Genomic DNA, 19,756 nt, shown 5'->3' on the forward strand with positions numbered 1-19,756 from the left:
ATGTCTGTGCATGGAGAGAGAAATCTACTGATTTCTCCCCTACTTGTTAAATTTGAAGTACTTTGATGAGTTGTGAGCATAAACATACATTCAAAATGTAACTCAGGGTTGAAAAGTAGATGAGTTTTCTTCTGATAGTCCTAAAGTAGTTTTTGATAAGTCAGACTTTTTCCATGAGATACAGAATGGGTAAGATAAAAACTTGTTAAAATTTCATTTGAAGAAATTTTAACTCCCTGAGGGTTTCTAGTTGAAGCCCTTTTAAAATCAGAGCTCATAATGGAAATCATGACAAACTCAACTGCAGCCATGTCATAAAAATATAGTGAAAATATTCCCAGGAGGCAAAAAAAAAAATAAAATCTGAAACTATGTGTTGGGAACCTGTTTTCTCTAAGAAAGATAAGCCAAGGGCTGTCACACACAGTTAAAACACAGACTCATCACTAGTATTGGTATCTAGAGGTTGGTTCCTTCAGGGCTCTGCACCTCCCAGATTCAGAACACAGAGCAAGAAATGCTCCTGGTTTATGAGCAAATCCTTCATCAGGCAGGCTACACTACACCTGAAGAACAGAAAGGTGGGGTTCCCCTCTCAGTTTCAGGCCAAACATATTTCCCCAAGTGGAAAACCAGCTCATGGAGCGGATACCCAGCTGTGCACATCAGCGCACACTTTTCAGTTCAAAGGAGAGGGTTTTTGAAAAGCTGAAGATTTGGCTCTGGTTTTGAGCCAAGTGGAAAGAGTGACCAAAGGAAACATTATTTGCCCGTTACAAATTAATTTACAGCCACTGATCTTGCACAAGTGTTTTTCACCTTCAACTAGGTAGCTTTTATGTGGAAATTAAATTAAAATTATATCGAATAGGAACTATTCCCTCAGTCTTCTGGGAGAACTGAGATAATTTTATCCTAGAAAGAGTATACAGCTTTAAAGTCTGTATGCTCAACTTCTATCATCCTCTGCTTGTTCTTTTATGTTCACAGCTGCTTGCACTGAAAACAAGTTAGCAGTGATGGAAAAAATAAAAGGTTTAAATTTTTGCCTCCAGTAACCAAACACAATTTTTTATCTATTCATACACTGAATTCTTTCAATATTTTTCTTTTTTAAAGACTGCCTGACCAATACATTGAAAATTTGCAGAAATTTCACTGGCTACATACCTAATTAAGTTACCCATTTATGAGATATATATGTAAACGTGTTTCAGTCTGAGAAATAAACAAGTTCAACTGAACTTCTTACACAATTTGCTCTGAAATTTCTAAATGTTCAATTTATACTATTTTACAAAAAACACTATGGGCATGCTTACAAACATACACATTAAAATAAACCAGTCACTGCAAAAAGCTGCTTCTGCATGCAGGGGAAGATTTGTAAAGTTGTCATGCTTTAAAATATTTTGCTCTTATCATCATCATAAATCATATATATAATATATATATCTATATCTATGATATAGATATAAATACATATATAAATACATATATATATATATATATATATATATCATATATATATAATCTATGAACACCAGAAGGATCCATTTTGATGGGGTCTGTTTTATCAGCAAATAGTCTTCCCTGAAAGATCTTTTTAAACAGATGAGGATAAGCTTTTAAATTGCAATCAAACATAGAACAACTCGTTTAACTTTCACCTAAAATGCACACAATTTCAGACAAGGGCGTTTTCTAACAAGTTCGTATCAAAATCTGTGTATCAAAATTATGCATGAAGGTGATCTGAAAAGACTTTATCCCAGTACTTAAAAATTATCTCCTGCAGTCTTTCAAACAGTTACTCTGAAAATAACACAGGTCTCTAACCTAATTTTTTTTTTAAGGAAGGCATCATATACTTAAAAAAAAAAGTCAGTCTAGGACAAGAATAATGTTAAAATACCAGTGTCGATATTATACTGATAACAAAAAGTATTTCTTGAGTTCCTGTTATAGGTTTGATCCAAACTGTCACATAAATTCATGGAAAAACTCCCACTAACTTGAGGGAGGGTAAAAAAAACCCCTGACCTACGGAAGATACTGTGGTTACTCCCAACAAGAGGAAAAGAAAGTAAACTAAAATAATTAGGGGAAAAGTGACTGTGGTTTGAAAACCAGAGTAACTGAGCTAAAGGAGACCTAAGTGTTTTCTTTACTTAAACTGCAGACTTTCATTTTCCATTGTAAAAATTTTGATTTCATTTTCATTAGAAACTTCTATCAAGTTCTACCTGATGATAAATATACATTTTCTTGGTAACTACAGTGAAGTTACTTCACATGAAGGAAGGCCTCATTGGAGAGGTGACCAAAATATCCCTGTGTGTAGCAATAAGAGTAAGAACTAAATATTGCTAATATATAGTTTAAATTAATCCTACTTTGAACATCACAGTTTCAAGCCTGCCTATTCAGGATAACTATTAGTACAAAAAAGGAACCCACAAACCAGCAAATTCTTGCGTCACTTAAATGAATCTGATGCTGTGGCATTCCCCATCACAAGTAAAGAATGATTTCAGTGGCGTTCATGCGTGGTCCAGTCTGGCTCAGGCCAGCAGCTATCAGACCACCACGGTGTTTGCTTATCAGCCCTTCCTTCAAATTCCTGTGCTGAGGCTCAACCCCATCCCCTGATGGCTGCTTATCTGAGGGCAGACAGGATTGTTTTTATTCCAGCGTGAAGGATGTGGCTGGGCTGCATTTACAGGAGGAAGCAGCGGCCGCTCCGTGTGCACAGGTTGGGGTGACTCATCTCACCCCAAAGTTATTTCTCAGGGACTGCTGATAACTGAGCTTAGGGACAACTCATGGGGGAGAAAAACACTGCCAGGAGGCATCTTCAGTCAGGGCTCATCTCTTCCCACTAAGACCCAGGGAACAGCAGAGCAGACACCTGGAGCTGGTGGAGATGATCTGCACCCAAACCAAGCACACGGAGGTGGGTGTGCGTGTGTGTGCACGCAGGGTTAAGGCAGCTGCCTCCATAAATATGCCATGTGCAACACAGCAGTCACATTGATAAAAACCCTGGACTGCTGAATGGGAGACAAAAAGGAATTAAATCTGCTGGGCACGCTTGTTATAGACAGCTATATTTTTAGGGTAAGCTTATTTATTAGTTCTGCCTAAAAATGAAGAACCTAATGTGTGGCATGGTGAAGCTGCAAAACTTGAGAATAAACAGAGAGTTAAGGAAATCTAATGGGTTTGTATCTAGTCTGGATCTCTAGGGTGCTTCACCTCTTTAAATATAATACTTTTTTCATTATATAAACGTTTTAACATGCAAAAAGGGCATCTGGATGAATACCCTGAATGCTCCTATTGTAGCAAACACAGCCCTACTGCTTTTGGGGTATCTAGACAAGGATTCTAAGTTATATTTTCTCGAGTTTGGTGATGAAAGCTTAGGGTGGCTCCCCCATACACCTCTAAAGGTGTTTATATGTGTGTACTGGCACATGCAGGTGGGTATACTGCGATTTTTTTTTTTTAAACTACATATATTCACTATAAATTAAGAAAAACAAACAATATCATGGCAATAAAACCCAAAAGAGAGAACAAAACAAACACATACAAAGAGAAAAGCAAACCTTGATTTTAGCAGAATCCAAAATAACATCAAGATTGCAAAGATCAGATTTATTTATATTTTTTTAGGTTTTTTTATTTTTTTTTAAAGTTTATGATTGATTCAGATCAGGCTCTGCCATATTCCCATTCTCTGGAAAGACAGGAGGAAAATTGTTATTAAAAGTTGCTGGAAACTCTAGTGCGGCATCGTCATTTTGATAGCCCATGTACGAATTAAACGGCTGCTGAGGAAGAACTTGGCTATCAGGCATCTGCACAAAAGCCCCTGACTGTGTGGTAGGGGGGATTCTTTGGCCAACTAGTTGGATTTTAGGTTCCCTGGGCTCCAGTTGTTGCTTGCTTTCTTCGTCCGTGTCAAGACGGGTTAGCTTTTCTATCCACATGCGGAATTTCTCCTCTGTCTGCCTCTGCATCTCGGCAAAGCAGTTCATGGCCTCTTCCAGGACATTGCCTATGCAGTTCCTATCCCACACGGTGCCCCTGTCAAGCAATCCTGGAATTTCCCTGGTCGCTCCTCCAGATCCCCCAGCACGACTGAAGCCAGCTTTAAAGACATTGAGGCCATTTGATAAGACATCATAAAGTAAGAACATAATATTGTTTATTAAGGCATGTTAACTGAGGAAAACAACTTTTCTAATTCTGCCCCTTGGATATGACAACAGGAGAGGAATTAGCATATATTAACCAACAGTATTACTCTTATAATGAAAGTTTACACCAACTGAGGTTATAATAGAAATTTTGGCATCAAAATTGTTTTTATTCTAGAAGTCAGACAATTCTGTCACAAAGGTCTCTTTTTTTACCAAATTACTCCAGTTCCCTTGCAATTTGTTTTGAATTCAACTGAAGGTGTCAAAAACATTATACAATAACATGTTTAGTTCTATTAAGCTGCAATCCAAAATGCTATTTTTTTACTGACAAACCTGAATAATTACATATATTTTACTTACATGCTTAGACCCTTTTAATAAATGGGCTGTTAAACAAAGGTGGAATTGGCCCAAAGCTCTTGGCCTGATTTTGGGAAGCACACAGAACGCCAATGAGAACAACACACAACACAAAACAAAAACATGGGGAGGGTTATGTGAGTGCTATGCTGACACAGGAGGGGAGAGCAACCTCTGCCAGGCGTGATGGACACAGCCCCATCACAGGGACAACCTGCACACCACGGAGCCCTGACCAGCCTCACACCTGAGCCACCATTCCCACAGTCAGTCCCAGGCAAGGCAGAAAATAGGGAATGGTTGGAAGGGAACTGCTCTGCTTCCACTGGCTGTCACCAAAGGGATGGTGCTAATGACTGGCGTTGGGATTATCAGGAAGAACTGCAGCAGCCAGAATCTGAGCCAACCCTCATGGCCTTACTCTACATGTCAATAACAAAAGGCAGTGGAATCTATATTTTAAAGTCTAGAGTTCACTCAGCAATCATCTAGGAAGCAATAAATCCCCGAGAAAATGAGGCTCTGTACCCATTTGAGGAATCATGAACAGTATGTGCATGCCATCCAAACACACAAATGTTACCCAAGGAAATTCCAAAACAAGATAAGCATCACATTAAACTACACAAAGGTACAGAAGATGGTAATTTAATATCTAAATGTGAAACTTGTGGCACCTTCCATCTTAGGAATAATAGAAAATACCCTAAGAATGAGAGAAATCATTGCACAACCTAAGTAAATATTTACTAATAAAAATCTAAGGCACTAAACCTTTATTGGGATTTCACTGAGTACATGAAATTACAGTATCACTTAAACACTACATTCTTTTTAGGACCTGTTTAAATGAGGTATACACAGATCCTTCAGTAACAACTAAACAAAGCCCAGGGTTATTCCCTTATTTATGAAGAGTAGTTTTTAAGTCTTTCTCACCTGTTTGCCTATCAGATATGCTGGAAATTCAGCATTCAGGTCCTCTGCTAAAAATAATTACCTTATAGCAACTAATTTACATCCTTCAGACTGCATTTTAACTAAAATGAAATAAGTAAAATGGTACCTTTTTTTCTAAAACATGGCTCCTTTTATATTAAATTTTTTTTTGCTCCCTTAAAGTATTTCTTCTCTTCATTTAGTTCTAGTACTGAACATCCCATATGATTCTGTTTATTTCTCCTTAGTCCAGATCTTACCTTAAACTCAGGAACTAACTTACAATCTTTTTGATTTCCACAGACATATGAATAAGTAATGTAATTTTTAATTGCAATTTAAATAAAAACTATTGATGGTGATAAGTGAAAGAATCCTCTCAGGTTTTAAAAGTTAAGAATGAACTGGAATGATCAAAGTGGACAAAATTGTTATGTAACCTGAATAAAGTATGTATTGAAATACATATAACCCTTCAATACAAATTTCAAAAGGCACCATTCACAGAGTATCTCAGATTTACAGCAGCAGCAAAACAATGCTTTAAATGCTTCCCATGCAGTTACTACAAGAATCCTTATTAAATCTTTTCTTTATTTTAGGGTTAAAAAAACCCCCAAGCCTAAAAATGCATTTTATGTACTAAAAATGCTAGCCTTTATTTAATTGGTCCCTATTCTGTCTATAAACTTTGAACTGTAGTTTTTTTTAATTATGCCATGTTTAAAGGGAAAGAAATTATAGGTCACAAAGGGGTCAGAATCAAAGATTCCTCTCTCATTTTCCAGATGACACCTCCTGCAAAACAGCACCTAAGAAACACCCCAATGCTGTCTTTTTATGGGATCTCAAGTACAATCCAAGTAATAACCAAATCTAAAGTAATTTAATTTAGGAAGTCTGGCAACATAATAATATAGGATATGCTTTATCTTCATTTTAACTAGGAATAGTTGGTTCCTCTGTGTTATTCTGCTGCAGACACTTCCAAATTAGTATTTTACAGCATATCATCCTTAACAGACTGTTTCTTTTTCCTATCTATTAACTATAATTGTCATTCTGAGTTACTTGAACCAAATTCTTCCCATGAATGATGCCTCATCCAAGATCTGTGCACAGTTCTTAGGAGGAAAGAACCTGTGCCCATCTCTTTGGCCATATTTTAAAAGTCTTGTCTTTTTTTTTGACAAAATGAGATGCAGCTTTTTCAACATTAACACTCAAACTTTTTGACAGATTTTTGTGACAGCCTAAAACATGAGTCATCCCCATTTCAATTCAGATTTTTCTGAGTAGTAGAAAGCACAATGGTGGTACAATACAAAATATTTTTGTATATTATTTGAATTTTTAAAAATCCCTTACTTCTTCCAAGAGAGAAGTGTTTACACAGCAATAAATATTGATTCCCAGACTTGCTGTCATGCCAATTTCATTCAGAGTTAATTTGCAGCATCACATGTGAAATTGTTCTAAAGGAAAAACTTCCTACTACAGCAGGAAGTCTAGCAGAATCTATTTCAGGACTCTAAAGCCGTGTTTATGGTGTTGAAGAATGGCATAATCCTAAATGCCAACAGAGAGGCTCAGTCATTAAAAGGTAAAAAATGGCTGCTCATCTGCGATGACCCAAAAATCACAGCATTCTTGAAATAAAGAGCCAAAGATTATGACTGCTCACATCAGTGAAAAGGTTCTCAGGAGCACTCCTGAAGTTTAGACTGAACCTATTTTCAGGTGTACATTAACACCACAGGGTGCATTCAGAACACCATAACTTACATTGTGCTGAGCTGTGCAGCTCACAGTACTTGTGTCGAAGTATCATCAGTAAAATCTCAACTCTTCAGTCTTTCTTGAGGAGAAAAACAACCTGCCATTATTTTAATCCACAATACCTCTAAGTTCAGCAGAGAGACCTGGCTATATATGGTACAACTTGTCTGTTTGTAACTTCATGGTGTCATCATCACCATGTATTTCACTGAACATCTTCTTTACCTTACAAATTTAGTCAAATGTATTTCAGAGCCAGTGATGCAGACGGTTTAAAAAAAGGTTTATTTAAACTACTGCAGTATATAAATGGAAGAGTTTTAGTGACACAACATGAAAGACTATTGTATTCTGAAATGTTGCAATTTAATTTTTCAAACCACACAGAAGTAAACTTCCAGCTGTAACAGTACCTGTGTTTGCAGCTTAAGAGTCTGTGTAATTTTTGTCAGAAGGGCCAAATTAACTGTCACTAAAAATTTTAAAGCATCTCCGTTGGCAAAGCTGTTTTCCAGGCAACAGAAGGCTAAAGATGAAAATTATATAAAAATAAGTGATACTGAGTAAGTAACCAAGACTGAAGCTGAATGTCCAAACACAGACTAAGGGGAACACATGCTGCCTGTAAAAAAAGACTTCTGCATCAATGTCTAGAGGTAACTCTTAAAAGTCAAGGCAAAAGTTTTTCATGCTTATGTCCTGACACTGAAGTCAAACCTTTGAGATTTCCACTGTGTGCAGAGAACACTGAAGGCCCGAAATTCCACTAACACTTTTTGATACCCTGTATTGTTTTCCACCTACATGTCTGCTCTCTCAATTTTGAGGCTATTCACAGTGTTTTGCTAGGTGCACTAAAAGGGTTTTCTAGCCAGAAAAAGGAACTGAGTCCTTTGCCAGCTCCAGGCAGAGGGTCAGCAGATGGCCTGGGAACCCACCGCTGTGCTGGAGCACTGGGAGTCCAACCAGACTCGCAGCTCCACTGCAGCTCTGAAAACCACAACATCTCTTTCACCCACAAGAACAGGATGCGTTTTTTGGACAAACCACATCCTTATCTCTACAGAGGGTATTTTTCTCTCGCACTTGGAAGGTGTTTCCCACAAAGCAAAGCCGTTTCTATTCAAAGGAAAACCGCAATGTGGCAGGTACGCATCGCACCCCGTCACACCAAGGGGGCAGCTCAAACCTTTTAATGTCTTAAACAGAACTCAGTACCGAGCAGATGACATGTGCTGTGAAATTAGAAAAAATGTTAAGTGTCCCTCCATTGGCATGGTCTGTGCACTCTTGCAGTGCAGGTAAAGCTGGGCCTTGGTGTAATCATCACTAATAGTCAAGCTCTTCATGTGATGGGATCCCTTCACAAAAAGCACCTCATGGTCAGGACCAAGAGTCAAATATGGGGATACATAAAAAATATCCTGGAGTGGCTTCAGGTCCTCACAATGGCCCTCAGAAACCTAAGCAGACCTGAAAATACCATGTGGTGCCATTCTTGATCACAAGGTACTTTTATGACTTAAAAAAAGAATGTGACTGAGGGACTTATTCTGTGTGTTTTGCGGTTTTTTGAGAAGTGGGGAAGAACCCGTCCCAAAAACCAATGAAATAGTTTTCTTCAACAAGATTTAAATTAGGCTTAAATTACCCAACATGTAAATATTAGAAATAAAAAATTAAAAACTGTGAAAACTACAAGACTAACAACTAAATTGGTAAAAATAATTTTAGATCACTATTAAAAGTCTACTACACAATAATTATAGGAGGATAGTATGCCTTTTCCAGACATTCTAATAATAAACATTTACTTCCTTTTTGCAACCTGCTTCCTAGCAGGTGTGGGAAAAATGCCAGTTTTCATGGTGACAGCATCATCCACCATAATCAACTCAGTTAAATCAGTTATTTGTAAAATCTGCTGCAGTATTTTAAATAATTAATCTAGAAAGCATTAATTCAGCAACTTAATATTGCAGTTTTCCTTTAAATGTTCTTGCTCTCTGTAAGATTTTATTTTTCTCAAAAAGAAAAAAAAACTTCTAGAACAACAGGCAAAAAGGCATGTAAACCCAGTAAAAATTGGCAAGCAAAAAAGTTTATTTTTACGTATTTTTATTTTTATGGATTTTATTTCTGATTGCCATATGATGATGGTTCTATGGTATAATATGCTGCAAGAATAATCCACACAAAATCCTGTCCACAGCACTTGGACTAATAAAATAACAGAGACTCAGCAGACAAAAACCTTGAAGAATTCAACTTTCTTTTGCTAGTAAAATGACACTAATAAATTGACAAGGCGGCCCTTATAATTTGCTGCCTCCCATTTTAACAAAGATGTGTCAGAAAGTTAGAAGTGTAGAAATTACTGATCCTAACAACATAGGAAAATGGTAACAACTTTGTCTAAAATGTTGAAAATTTAGGTGTGTGTATATAGCTTGGGTACCTGTGTAATCATATCTGTATCCTAAAATAGGTGACCAGCTGCAATCTGGAAGAACTTAGAATAAGGCTAAGCAGGTTTGTCATGCACTGACATGTTGAGCTGAAAGCACAGAATAAGTGCAATAATGGCCAGGGCCTTACTGTTACACAGGCAAGAGGTGTGCCGTGCCATTTCTAACACGGCTGCCAAGCTGTGGGCCTTTATATATTAAAGCAAAGCTGGCCACTTATCTTAAGAATTAAATTATCACTATCTAAGGGGATTTGACAACACTGACATGAGTTCATATCGGCTTACAAAGATCTGAAAAATCCAGAACTCAAAGGTAGTCCTTCCTCCCATTTACCATTGCTATGCTTTGTTGGTGTGCAAAAGTGCACAGGAACCTCAGAACAGACTTTTTAAAATTTGCCCACGTCCTGTCATTACACTGCAGTCTTCAAATTTACACAGAGCTGCAGTTCTCCTGGGTTTTTCTCAAGTGTCACTCATCTAACTTAGCATGACAGCTGAGAAACGATGTCAGGCGCGTTACAGTTCAGTTTAAAAAACATCCTCTACCTGGTATCTCTGCAGTGATTGTCTTGCTGCTCCCTGAAACCTCTTCGTCGTCGTCTGACGAGCTCGTGCTGGAGTCACAAGTCAGGTCACTGTCGCTGGTACTGCTGTCCTGCAGCAGGTTGTACTTCTTGCGAGCAGCTGCCTCCCGCTTCTGTCTCAAGAGCCGGATCCTCTCTTTGTGCTTTTGGCTCCGGTGACCCTTTACCTTGGTAACTCGGCCGTTCTGCTTATCGCTAGACTGTCGGTTTTTCTTGGCAGCCATTGTTGAAGTCTCACTTTCGGACCTGGATCTCCTGGATTTCCTCCCGACTGCAGCCCCAGACACCGCAGAAGGGTCTCCCTCTGAGGCGGCTTCAGCTTGGCAGGGCTCATTCTCCTCTGCGGAAGACAACGTGTCTGAGTCAGCCAAATGCCCACTGGAGGAAGGGGAAAGCATGCAGTGATTAGAAGAGTCACTCTCATAAACTCGGCCACCCGCTGGCTTGTCACTCTCTGTAGATGCCAGCTGAGACTCCGAGGAGTCCCGCCTCAGTTCCATCAGCAAACAAGGCATGGAAGAGAGCACTGCAGAGTCTGCTGCAGTGGGCACGCTGTCCTTTTGAGGCTGTGTCTCGAGTTCTATAGGCCTGACTTCATCAGGAGTAGTCTCTTGTTTTTCAGAAATCTTTGGTGGAATTTCTGAATCAACAAGTTCTTCTGCTTTTCCTGCTGCCTCCATCTTCATTGCAGAGAAAGATCCTTCCAGTCTCAAAGCATTGAGCACGTTGTCTAGGGTGCTGGGTGAGCTAGATGTGGTCTCCAGCAGTGCAGAAGCCTGCACAGGAACAGAACAGTAGGAAAGAATTACACAAGTAACTCAGCCTGCTCTTCACTGTGTTACCTTAAACAACTCAATTTCAGTTGAAGACAGAATGGGTTTACAGAACCCCAGAGTGGTTTGGGTTGGAAGGAGACCTTAAGGCCCATCCTATTCCATCCCCTCCCACGGACAAGGACACCTTCCACTGTCCCAGGCTGCTGCAAGCCCTGTCCAACCTGGCCTTGGACACTGCAGGGATCCAGGGGCAGCCCCAGCTGCTCTGGGCACCCTGTGCCAGGGCCTGCCCACCCTCCCAGCCAGCAATTCCTTCCCAATATCCCAGCTGGGCCTGCCCTCTGGCACTGGGAAGCCATTGCCTGGGTGCTGTCCCTGCAGGCCTTGTCCCCAGTCCCTGGGCAGCTCTCCTGGAGCCCCTTTAGGCCCTGCCAGGGGCTCTCAGCTCTCCCTGGAGCCTTCTCTTGTGCAGGGGAGCAGCCCCAGCTCTCCCAGGCTGGCTCTACAGAAGAGCATCTTATTTCTCAGCATCATGTTGCTTTTCTTAGTTTACCTTTTCCTAGGGAACTCATCCTGTTATACCAAATTATTCTTTCATTTACATACCCACAAAAAAAATGGTACTGGAATTACATCGAATGGGGTTCCCAGTGGAACCATTCTGCATGAACCTTATATACCAAAGACTTATTAAATAAAGAAGTGGTACTGAATCATCAAGTAAAGATGTTTTAGGAATATTTAATACACCATTCAGAAAGTGTTTGAGTGTCTCCCAAGTATATGAGAACCTCAAGGCTGATTTAGTTTCTCTCAAATCTGCCAGGAAAGAAGCATTAAATAGTAGGGGCTGCAAGCAAGAAACATTACCTACCCACACCATTATCCTACATTTTACTTCAAATTATAATTTAATAAATTGCATTGGTTCAGTGCAAATACAAAGACCAATCTGTTTATTTGACTGCTAACTTGCACATTATCTACCCAAAAGTACCTGAAGCAACTTCAAGGAAATTTTCTTGGAGAGATCAATAGTTACCATTCTGTCTTCATTATTCACACTTTGCCTTTCACCTGAATTTCCTCTTGGAATATAACACAGAATAAAAGATCTTTCAATTACCACATTCACTTACAAATGAATGGCATGGAACAAATACTTTACAGCTTCAGAAGTACAGTAAATGATAAATTTATGGCACTTCAAAAAACAAAGTGTAGGCAAGAAAATGCAACAGTGAGATCTTTTCTGAAAAACTACATTTCTGCAGAGAAGGCCAATCAGCACTTGAGCACCCTGAGGATGGTTCAGAAAGGTTTCTCTGTATACTGAGAATCCTTCTTCAGTTTCCTGATCCATTCTAAGCTGCATGTAAGCATGTAATGGTATATATGCATGTAATACACAATACAAGGGTACTTTCCTGTTTCTGAAAGGTGCTGTGCAAAGCTCAGCATTGTCCTGTGTGCCCTAACCCACTTTGAAACTTCATTTTTAGAGAATGCTAAAATAGTGTTCATGCTTCCTTCAGGCTAATGAATTAACTGCTGTTTGGTGTAAGGAAATGATGAAAATACTTATGGGAGAGAAACACCAGCTAAGGAAAGAAAAGTTGGTTAATATCAAACATCACTAGAAAGATGGAGACGACAAGACCAGGTCTGCTAAATATGAGGAAACAAACCCAAAATCCCAAACAATAAACTCATCATTTCCCTTCCAAAAACCAGAATAAAATGCATGCTGTAGAATAGAGGAACATGTGTATCAGGAAAAATATTTATGCATACTTGCAATGAGTAACCCTCTCTTGAAAGCAAGTTCAGAGAAGAATTTCTGGAGACAGTAATTTCATCTAAGCAGTAAATATCACGTAGGAACAATTTATTTCCAAGGCTACAGCAGGCATCAACAAACCCAAATGATGAATACACATGTTCTGAGACATAAATGCATGTCAGTAAAATCAATATTTCTATGTAATTTGCTCACAAACCTGCATTATCAAATAATTCTCCTATTATACAAGTAAATAAAACACAGATTTGATGATGGAACAAGTGGAATTTGTATTGTACCTGCTAGTGCATCTCCCAGTTTCCTCTGGCCATGCATTTTAAAATGAAAATTATCTTCTCTTAAGAGTCTAAGAAATGTACACATAGGGAAAGCATTGGTTGCTCAGACACAAACCAAGAGTATTAGCTTGGCCAAATGAAAACATACTTAAATATTCATACTAATAACTGCAGAACAGTTTCTGCACTGTTCAACCTTTTAGCCTAGGGAACACAAAGAACAGAGCTTGACACGAAGCTAAAGGGCAGCCAAAGTCAGCTGTAGACTTTTTTCCACGAATGTCCTACTTGGAAACATCATTTACCTCACAGCTCCCAAAGGCACTGTAACAACACCTGCACTTGCCTTTCCATCTCTTTGGTCTATTAGCCAGAAATAAATATGTTTCATCTGCACATTGCCACCTTGCTAACAGCTCTATTACAATGATTTTATTGCATTTTTTTAATATTGTGATCTTTAACTTCTTCAACCAGACTGGTTTGATCCCTCACAGTGATTTTCAGTGAGTTGGTAGTAGAGGAGTAATTTCATGATGCTGGCATGTTTCTCTGTATACAGAAATAAACCCATGTGTTCTGGTAAGGTTTGTACTCTACAAGTCCATTGAACTGGCTCTTTAGACATCACCAATTCCATTACTTACACACACACACACACACACATAAATATATATATATCTAAAGAGCTTTGCCTTCCTCTCAGAGGCAAAAAACCCTATCATGACTCAGACTATGCTGCAGGGAAGAACACAGTTTGGCAGAAACTATCTATGCCAAGGAAAGTCTTGTCTCAAAGAAAGAAAAAAATGCCCTTATTTAGTTCTACCTGAAAAATGTAGAGAACAGCAAGAAGAGACTTAGTTGAAAAACTCTCATTCCTTTCTTGCCACTCACCTTTCTAGTAACAGTACTAGAAGAGGAAATCTGAAGGTGGTACTAGTGAAAGGACATTTTTCTACTGAAATGAGAACACAGCATTGAAAAATAAGTTGTGATTACAGACACAGATGGATACTTAATTAGACACTGATCAGAAATGGCATTCTCCTTTTACTGATGAACAGATACTGCAATGACAATTTCAAAAGGCAATTTTATAATAAACTTCTGCGCTGGATTTTTCCAACAGAAAAATGTTATTTTCCAAGTCGCACATAGAACACATCGGTGTGCAGAAACCATTATATTATCCTGGGAAATATTTTCAAATCATGGATCATTTGTAAAGGCACACAATTTGTACACAAGGGAATCTGCACTTCAGGGAAGAAATCCAGAAGGATTTTGAAGGTCAGATTTGCAGACACACCTAGCCTCTCTGGGTGTTGTCCCCATTCTTTTCCCACCTAACTGGCTTCAACATCGTATTTCCTGCTGCGCACAGAACTGGCTCACGCTTCTGTGGGTAGACTCCTTTCAGGCAGCCAGCAGAAACCAAAATGAGAAAGTAAGTGACATTTTCTGCCACAGCTCGCAGGAAGGGAAGGGAGAACAAGCACAAATCATCCCTGTAGAAAAAAAACAAATCTGATTAAAAGCTGGCTGCTGTTTTGTATCACCACACCTTGAACTCACAGGTTCTGCCTAGATACAGGAGAGGGTCCTGAGCGTTCCTTCATGGCACTGTTTGCTCTGAGAAGAGACTTTTCTAAATTGAAAAAAATAATAGTTTTAAGAGCAAAAAGCCTCAGAGGTGATAGCAGCAACCTAAAGAACAATTTTCATGTAATATATATATACACTATGGCACAAAGACTTTTATTAAAGATAGCAGGTTTCCCAGGGCAGAGTCTCAGGCATCAGATTATAAAAATAAATAATTTAACAGAGTGTTAGAGCAGCAGATCGGCTGTGTGTCTCTGGAGAGTGGCCCTGCACAAAGACATCCCCAGGAAACTACACAATTTAGGCACCTGCCCCTCACCCATCTTGCCTTGCACCTCTTAGTTCACTGCTGATTTCTGAGGCCTTACAGCACCTTATTGGGTTCCTTCTCCATGTCCAGGCAGGCCGTTCAACGTGTGTGGAACTGCAGCTTCTGCTGATGGCTGTTGCCTGATGATCTCTGGTTTGAGCTGCTGGTGCCTCTGCTCCCTGGCAGAGCACAGAGAACTAAAAAAGCCCTCACTAAGGTAAACAGTACTTAGCAGCAACTAAAATATCCGTTTGTTATCGATGTCCTTCTCACAACACAGACAAAACACAGCTCTGTATCAGCTATTAGGAAGATTACTAAGGAAATTAATTCCGTTCCAGAAACAAACATTTCTAGCTGTAAGTTTACAGCTTAAGGTTGAAGGCTTCATCAAATCCGGCTACTCAGGCCAAGCAATCAACATACTAATCACCTATCATATATTAACAGTTAGAATGCTACTCATTCTACTTACAGCTTACTTACTTAAGCTGAACAAGGAAATATCTCTGAACAGCCTGAATACTTAATAAACCCCATGACACCCTAACCTTAATTGTACATTGTCATTTTAGATGTTATTGAGCTGACTAATGATAAAGAATTCCTAGCTTGTGTGAAGAAAACCAGCTCTTCTTTTTCTGAACCTACGGACGGGACAGATTCTTGTTTTGGAGGTACTGGTGTTCTCACAGCAGCTTGCTGGAAAACTCACTTTAGCTTATTACTAGCACATTTCCTCTTAATCACAGTCCCACAGACAACGTTTCTCTGCTTATGGTCATATCACCTTCTTATGCCAATTCTAGCAATTGTTGAAATTTAAAAAAAAAAAAATGTCCAGCAGAGCACTACCTTTTAATGCCCTTTCAGTTAGTGCTGAAAGTGCACAATTTGAACAACCCACCTCCTCTCATCACTTACCATTTCACTGGAAGCCATAATTTTTTTAAAAAATAAGAAACTGTACCTATATTATTGCAGTAAATAACACTGAGTACATTCTTTAAGCTTTTCTGATTATATAAATGAAAAGTTAACTACAGTGCTGCGTACAAGTTATTTGTTTGGAGTACACAGTTAACCAGAGATCCTTCCAGATCCTTCCAACCCCATAGTTTCACTGCCACAGAAGTCAGTTGTTTTCATCTAAATCTGAATATGTTTTGATTTATATGGAACTAAATGCTGTAATGGCTCATTTTTACACAATTATTTCCATCACCAGTGGATTACATTATCTCACATTTACCCAACAGAGGTGGAATAAATCAGAGGTGTGAGAGAGGTAATGACAAATGCATAACACAGAGGCTAATAACATTATGCAAAATAGCTGACTATTTTTAAAAATGTAAACACACAGACAAGCTCATTAAGAACTCTGACTCGAACACTTGATAGACTGTGTGTCTGAGGAGGGTGGGTTGGGAAAGGAGAGAAGGTGCACACAGCCTGGGTACTGAAGGGTTGACTGCAATGCACGTCTGCTTCATAATACAGGATAAATTTTTGGCAAAAAGCCAAAGTTAGGACCTCTTCTGACAGAAGGACATGTAATTCTGAAAATGTGAAGTGCTAATGAACGTGTCCACTTCCAAAGCTTCACCAAAACCCTTTGCAGGTATAGCTGTGTCTCAATCACGCTTTTTTCCTTCTTAAATCACCTTCCTCTCCACTGAAAATCAACACAATTCATTCAGTGTACTCACCAGTGACATTTCAGTACAAAAAACACACAGAGATATCAGAGAATCACATAATGGTTTGGGTTGGAAGGGACCTTACAAATGATCCAGTTCCAATCCCCTGCCAAGGGCAAGGACACCATCCAGTAGATCAAGCTGTTCCAAGCTCCATCCAGCCTTGCCTTGGACACTTCCTGGGACAAAGCATCCTGTACCAGGGTCTCACCACCATCACAGCCAAGAATTTCTTCCTAATATCTCATCTAAACCTACTCTCTGTCAGTTTAAAGCCATTACCTTCTGCCAGACAGCACAATGCTTAATTAACTAAAAATTAATCAATTCAAATAATCAGTCATCTATCAGGAAAGACTGATCTGCACCCAGACAAATGTAGAAAGAAAGACTTTCTGGACTTCCCAGGTTGTTCAGCTCATCCCAAAGACACCACATATTTCTTTTCATTTTCTTTTAAGTGTCACACAAACTGGTACACTTAGAACAAGAGAAGTGTGACCAGCACTCAGTCAATTTAACGCAAGACAGTTGACTCAGCTCTGTGTGGATGTGTGTGCACGATGCTCCACAGCAGATTTTTCATAATACTGAGCCGCCCCCACAGGGATACTGTGTAATTTATATAGCGTTCCTTTGAAAATGCTGCCCTGAAGCTGACTCACTGGCATGCGATTCTACCTAAGGCACATTTCTGGGAGGGGAGCTGGATCTTCATCAGATGATTCACAAATCAGGCCTGGTAGCAACCCCAAAGAATAGGATCCCTTGGATCCCACAGAATTGCAGTGCAAAACAAAAGAAGAAAGGATTAAACTAATTCTGTGTTTCAACTGGTTTTGCATAAATAAATGAAGGTTAAAAACAGGCTGTTCCTACTGAGTGCTCAACAGGCTGCATACACAAATTACCCAAGACTGAATACAAATTACAAGTGTATGTGTTAATACAATGCTTTGCAGAGCATCCTTTTCGATCTTGAAAAGCAGCATTTTTTTATCCTACATAAGAAGCGAGACTGCTATTTAAATACAGGTTTTTGCATTGTAATGCTTAATGCACATATTCTGCCTCTTTCAAAGGACAGGCAAGTACCAGCTACGGTTTACTTCACAACTCCACAGACAGGCTTCCATAAAACATTCACCAGCTGCACTTGGAACCCCACAACAAAAAAACTACAATCCTTGCCCACAGATGAAAACATGCAGGGTTGGCTGCACTTAGCCTCATAAGAATCTCCTTTTTTCCTCATAATGAAACCATTTTTCTCAAGGGCACAACAGTTTAAAGTCTATGAAGCTCTCTACTCTAAAAATTAGAGGGGGCATATCTTTATTACAACCTGTTTCTAAAACTTTAAGTGATTCACTTTTACACTTTTTCTTTCAATAAAACAAGTGGCAGAAATCAACATAAACAAAGTTCCCTCTTCTCTCTGCTATGTATTAGTTTGCAGGAGGCCACCCTACAGAGGATTGTCACATGGATGGACCATCTTTCTCTAAGATACTGAGTTTAACAGATTTTCACACTTTACCTATCTCTTTTCTTTTCCTTGAACGAAATGGGCTCTGTGCTTCCCCCTTACATATAAGCAAATCTCCTCAAGAAATACTGTCCTACCACAATCAAAATAATGCTCACATAAAAGCCACATTTTGAATTGCTTGTGCACCATGTAACAAATAAATCCTAATTTTCAGGATTCTAAGCAGAAGTTAGGAACATGTACCTGAGCTATCCTGAAAGCATTATATCTATATACATATAGCAAGATATCCTGATCATCATGTCATTTGCCAACAGCTCCAACTGGTAGATCAGGACAACTGCAATGTAACCTCAGAGCAGTAAATCCATCTTAGCAGTGGCATATTCACAAAATCATAAAGGTTAGAAAATACCTCTAAAATCATCAAGTCCAGCCTTCAACCCAGCACCACCACCATGGTCACTACTAAACCATGTCCTCAAATGTCACATTCCACAGCAATTTTCCAGCATCTCCACATCTCCTACACCTACCCAAAAGCTCAAGGCACTGAACCATACTAGCTGTGGGTTTATGATAGCATTTAACAAAGATGAGTTATGAGATACTAAGTAACTCTACAGCTTGTAAATATTTTATGGACAGACGTTTTTACACATCTTTGCCATGGGAACCAAATAAAACCGACCCTCAGGAATTTTAAAGTTTCAAATGCTTTAATTCAACACCAATGAATAGTTTTGCCATAAGGTATAGGGCAGTAAGATACCCATTCTGTGGTCTCAGCATTAGGTCACATATCCAAATCCTTCTGTAGAATTTGGACACATCCAAATTCAACAGAAGGGCTGAAAAGGAGCTGCTAACTCAACAAGCCTTCATCTCAAATCGTTTTCTTATCCACATAGCCACTCATATTATTCACTTGCTTCTTTAATTTAATTTAAACTAGTAGTATCAAATCTAAATACTGCAATACAGATTTACAGGAGGTATACCACTGAAAAATAAATGGTATCAGTACACTAAAGACAGTCATGTGGCATTCAAACAATGAAATTTAACAGCTGTTGGGCTGCTGTTCTTGACACCAATTGACTAGTACCAAGAAGGTGCCAGCTGATTTCAGCATCCACCAGACTGCTAACAATCAGCAGTCTTTATGTGTCCAAAGTGCTCCTAAAAGGACAAAGGATTCATGTCACAGATCTCAATATGAAGCAAACACAGAAGCTCTACAAATGAACAAAAGCTATCTTGAGTATTTAAAAAAGAAGAACAGACTAGGTCAAAAACCAGCCATGGGTGTGACACCAAAGATACCTCTAACATGGTCTTTACTATCACATACTTTCTACAGTATTTACTTCCAGTTGGCAGAGGAGAAGAAATTTGAGCTCTACTTCAAGAGAACAACAGAGAGACCAGAAAGC

The 19,756-nt window shown here is 39.1% G+C and overlaps 1 protein-coding gene across 4 annotated transcripts in view; it reads right to left on the reverse strand.

The window, feature by feature from the left end:
• CZH18orf25 (chromosome Z C18orf25 homolog) overlaps nucleotides 1-16,836 on the reverse strand; it is a 37,259-nt gene extending 20,423 nt beyond the window's left edge. The window contains exons 1-4 of one of the 4 annotated variants that reach the window (XM_033520360.1): nucleotides 14,520-16,836; nucleotides 14,105-14,168; nucleotides 10,312-11,125; nucleotides 1,504-4,159 (exon numbers count right to left, since the gene is read on the reverse strand). In XM_033520360.1, coding sequence (XP_033376251.1) covers nucleotides 3,705-4,159; nucleotides 10,312-11,035 — 1,179 coding nt within the window. In that variant the 5' untranslated portion in view covers nucleotides 11,036-11,125; nucleotides 14,105-14,168; nucleotides 14,520-16,836 and the 3' untranslated portion in view covers nucleotides 1,504-3,704. Of the gene's footprint in view, nucleotides 1-1,503; nucleotides 4,160-10,311; nucleotides 11,126-14,104; nucleotides 14,169-14,519 lie in introns of those variants that run through there. The other 3 variants (XM_033520358.1, XM_033520359.1, XM_015614908.3) reach the window with 3 other exon arrangements.
• Nucleotides 16,837-19,756: the final 2,920 nt, after the last annotated feature.

The sequence above is a fragment of the Parus major genome, chromosome Z, assembly GCF_001522545.3.
Source record: "Parus major isolate Abel chromosome Z, Parus_major1.1, whole genome shotgun sequence".
Taxonomy (NCBI): Eukaryota; Metazoa; Chordata; class Aves; order Passeriformes; family Paridae; genus Parus; species Parus major.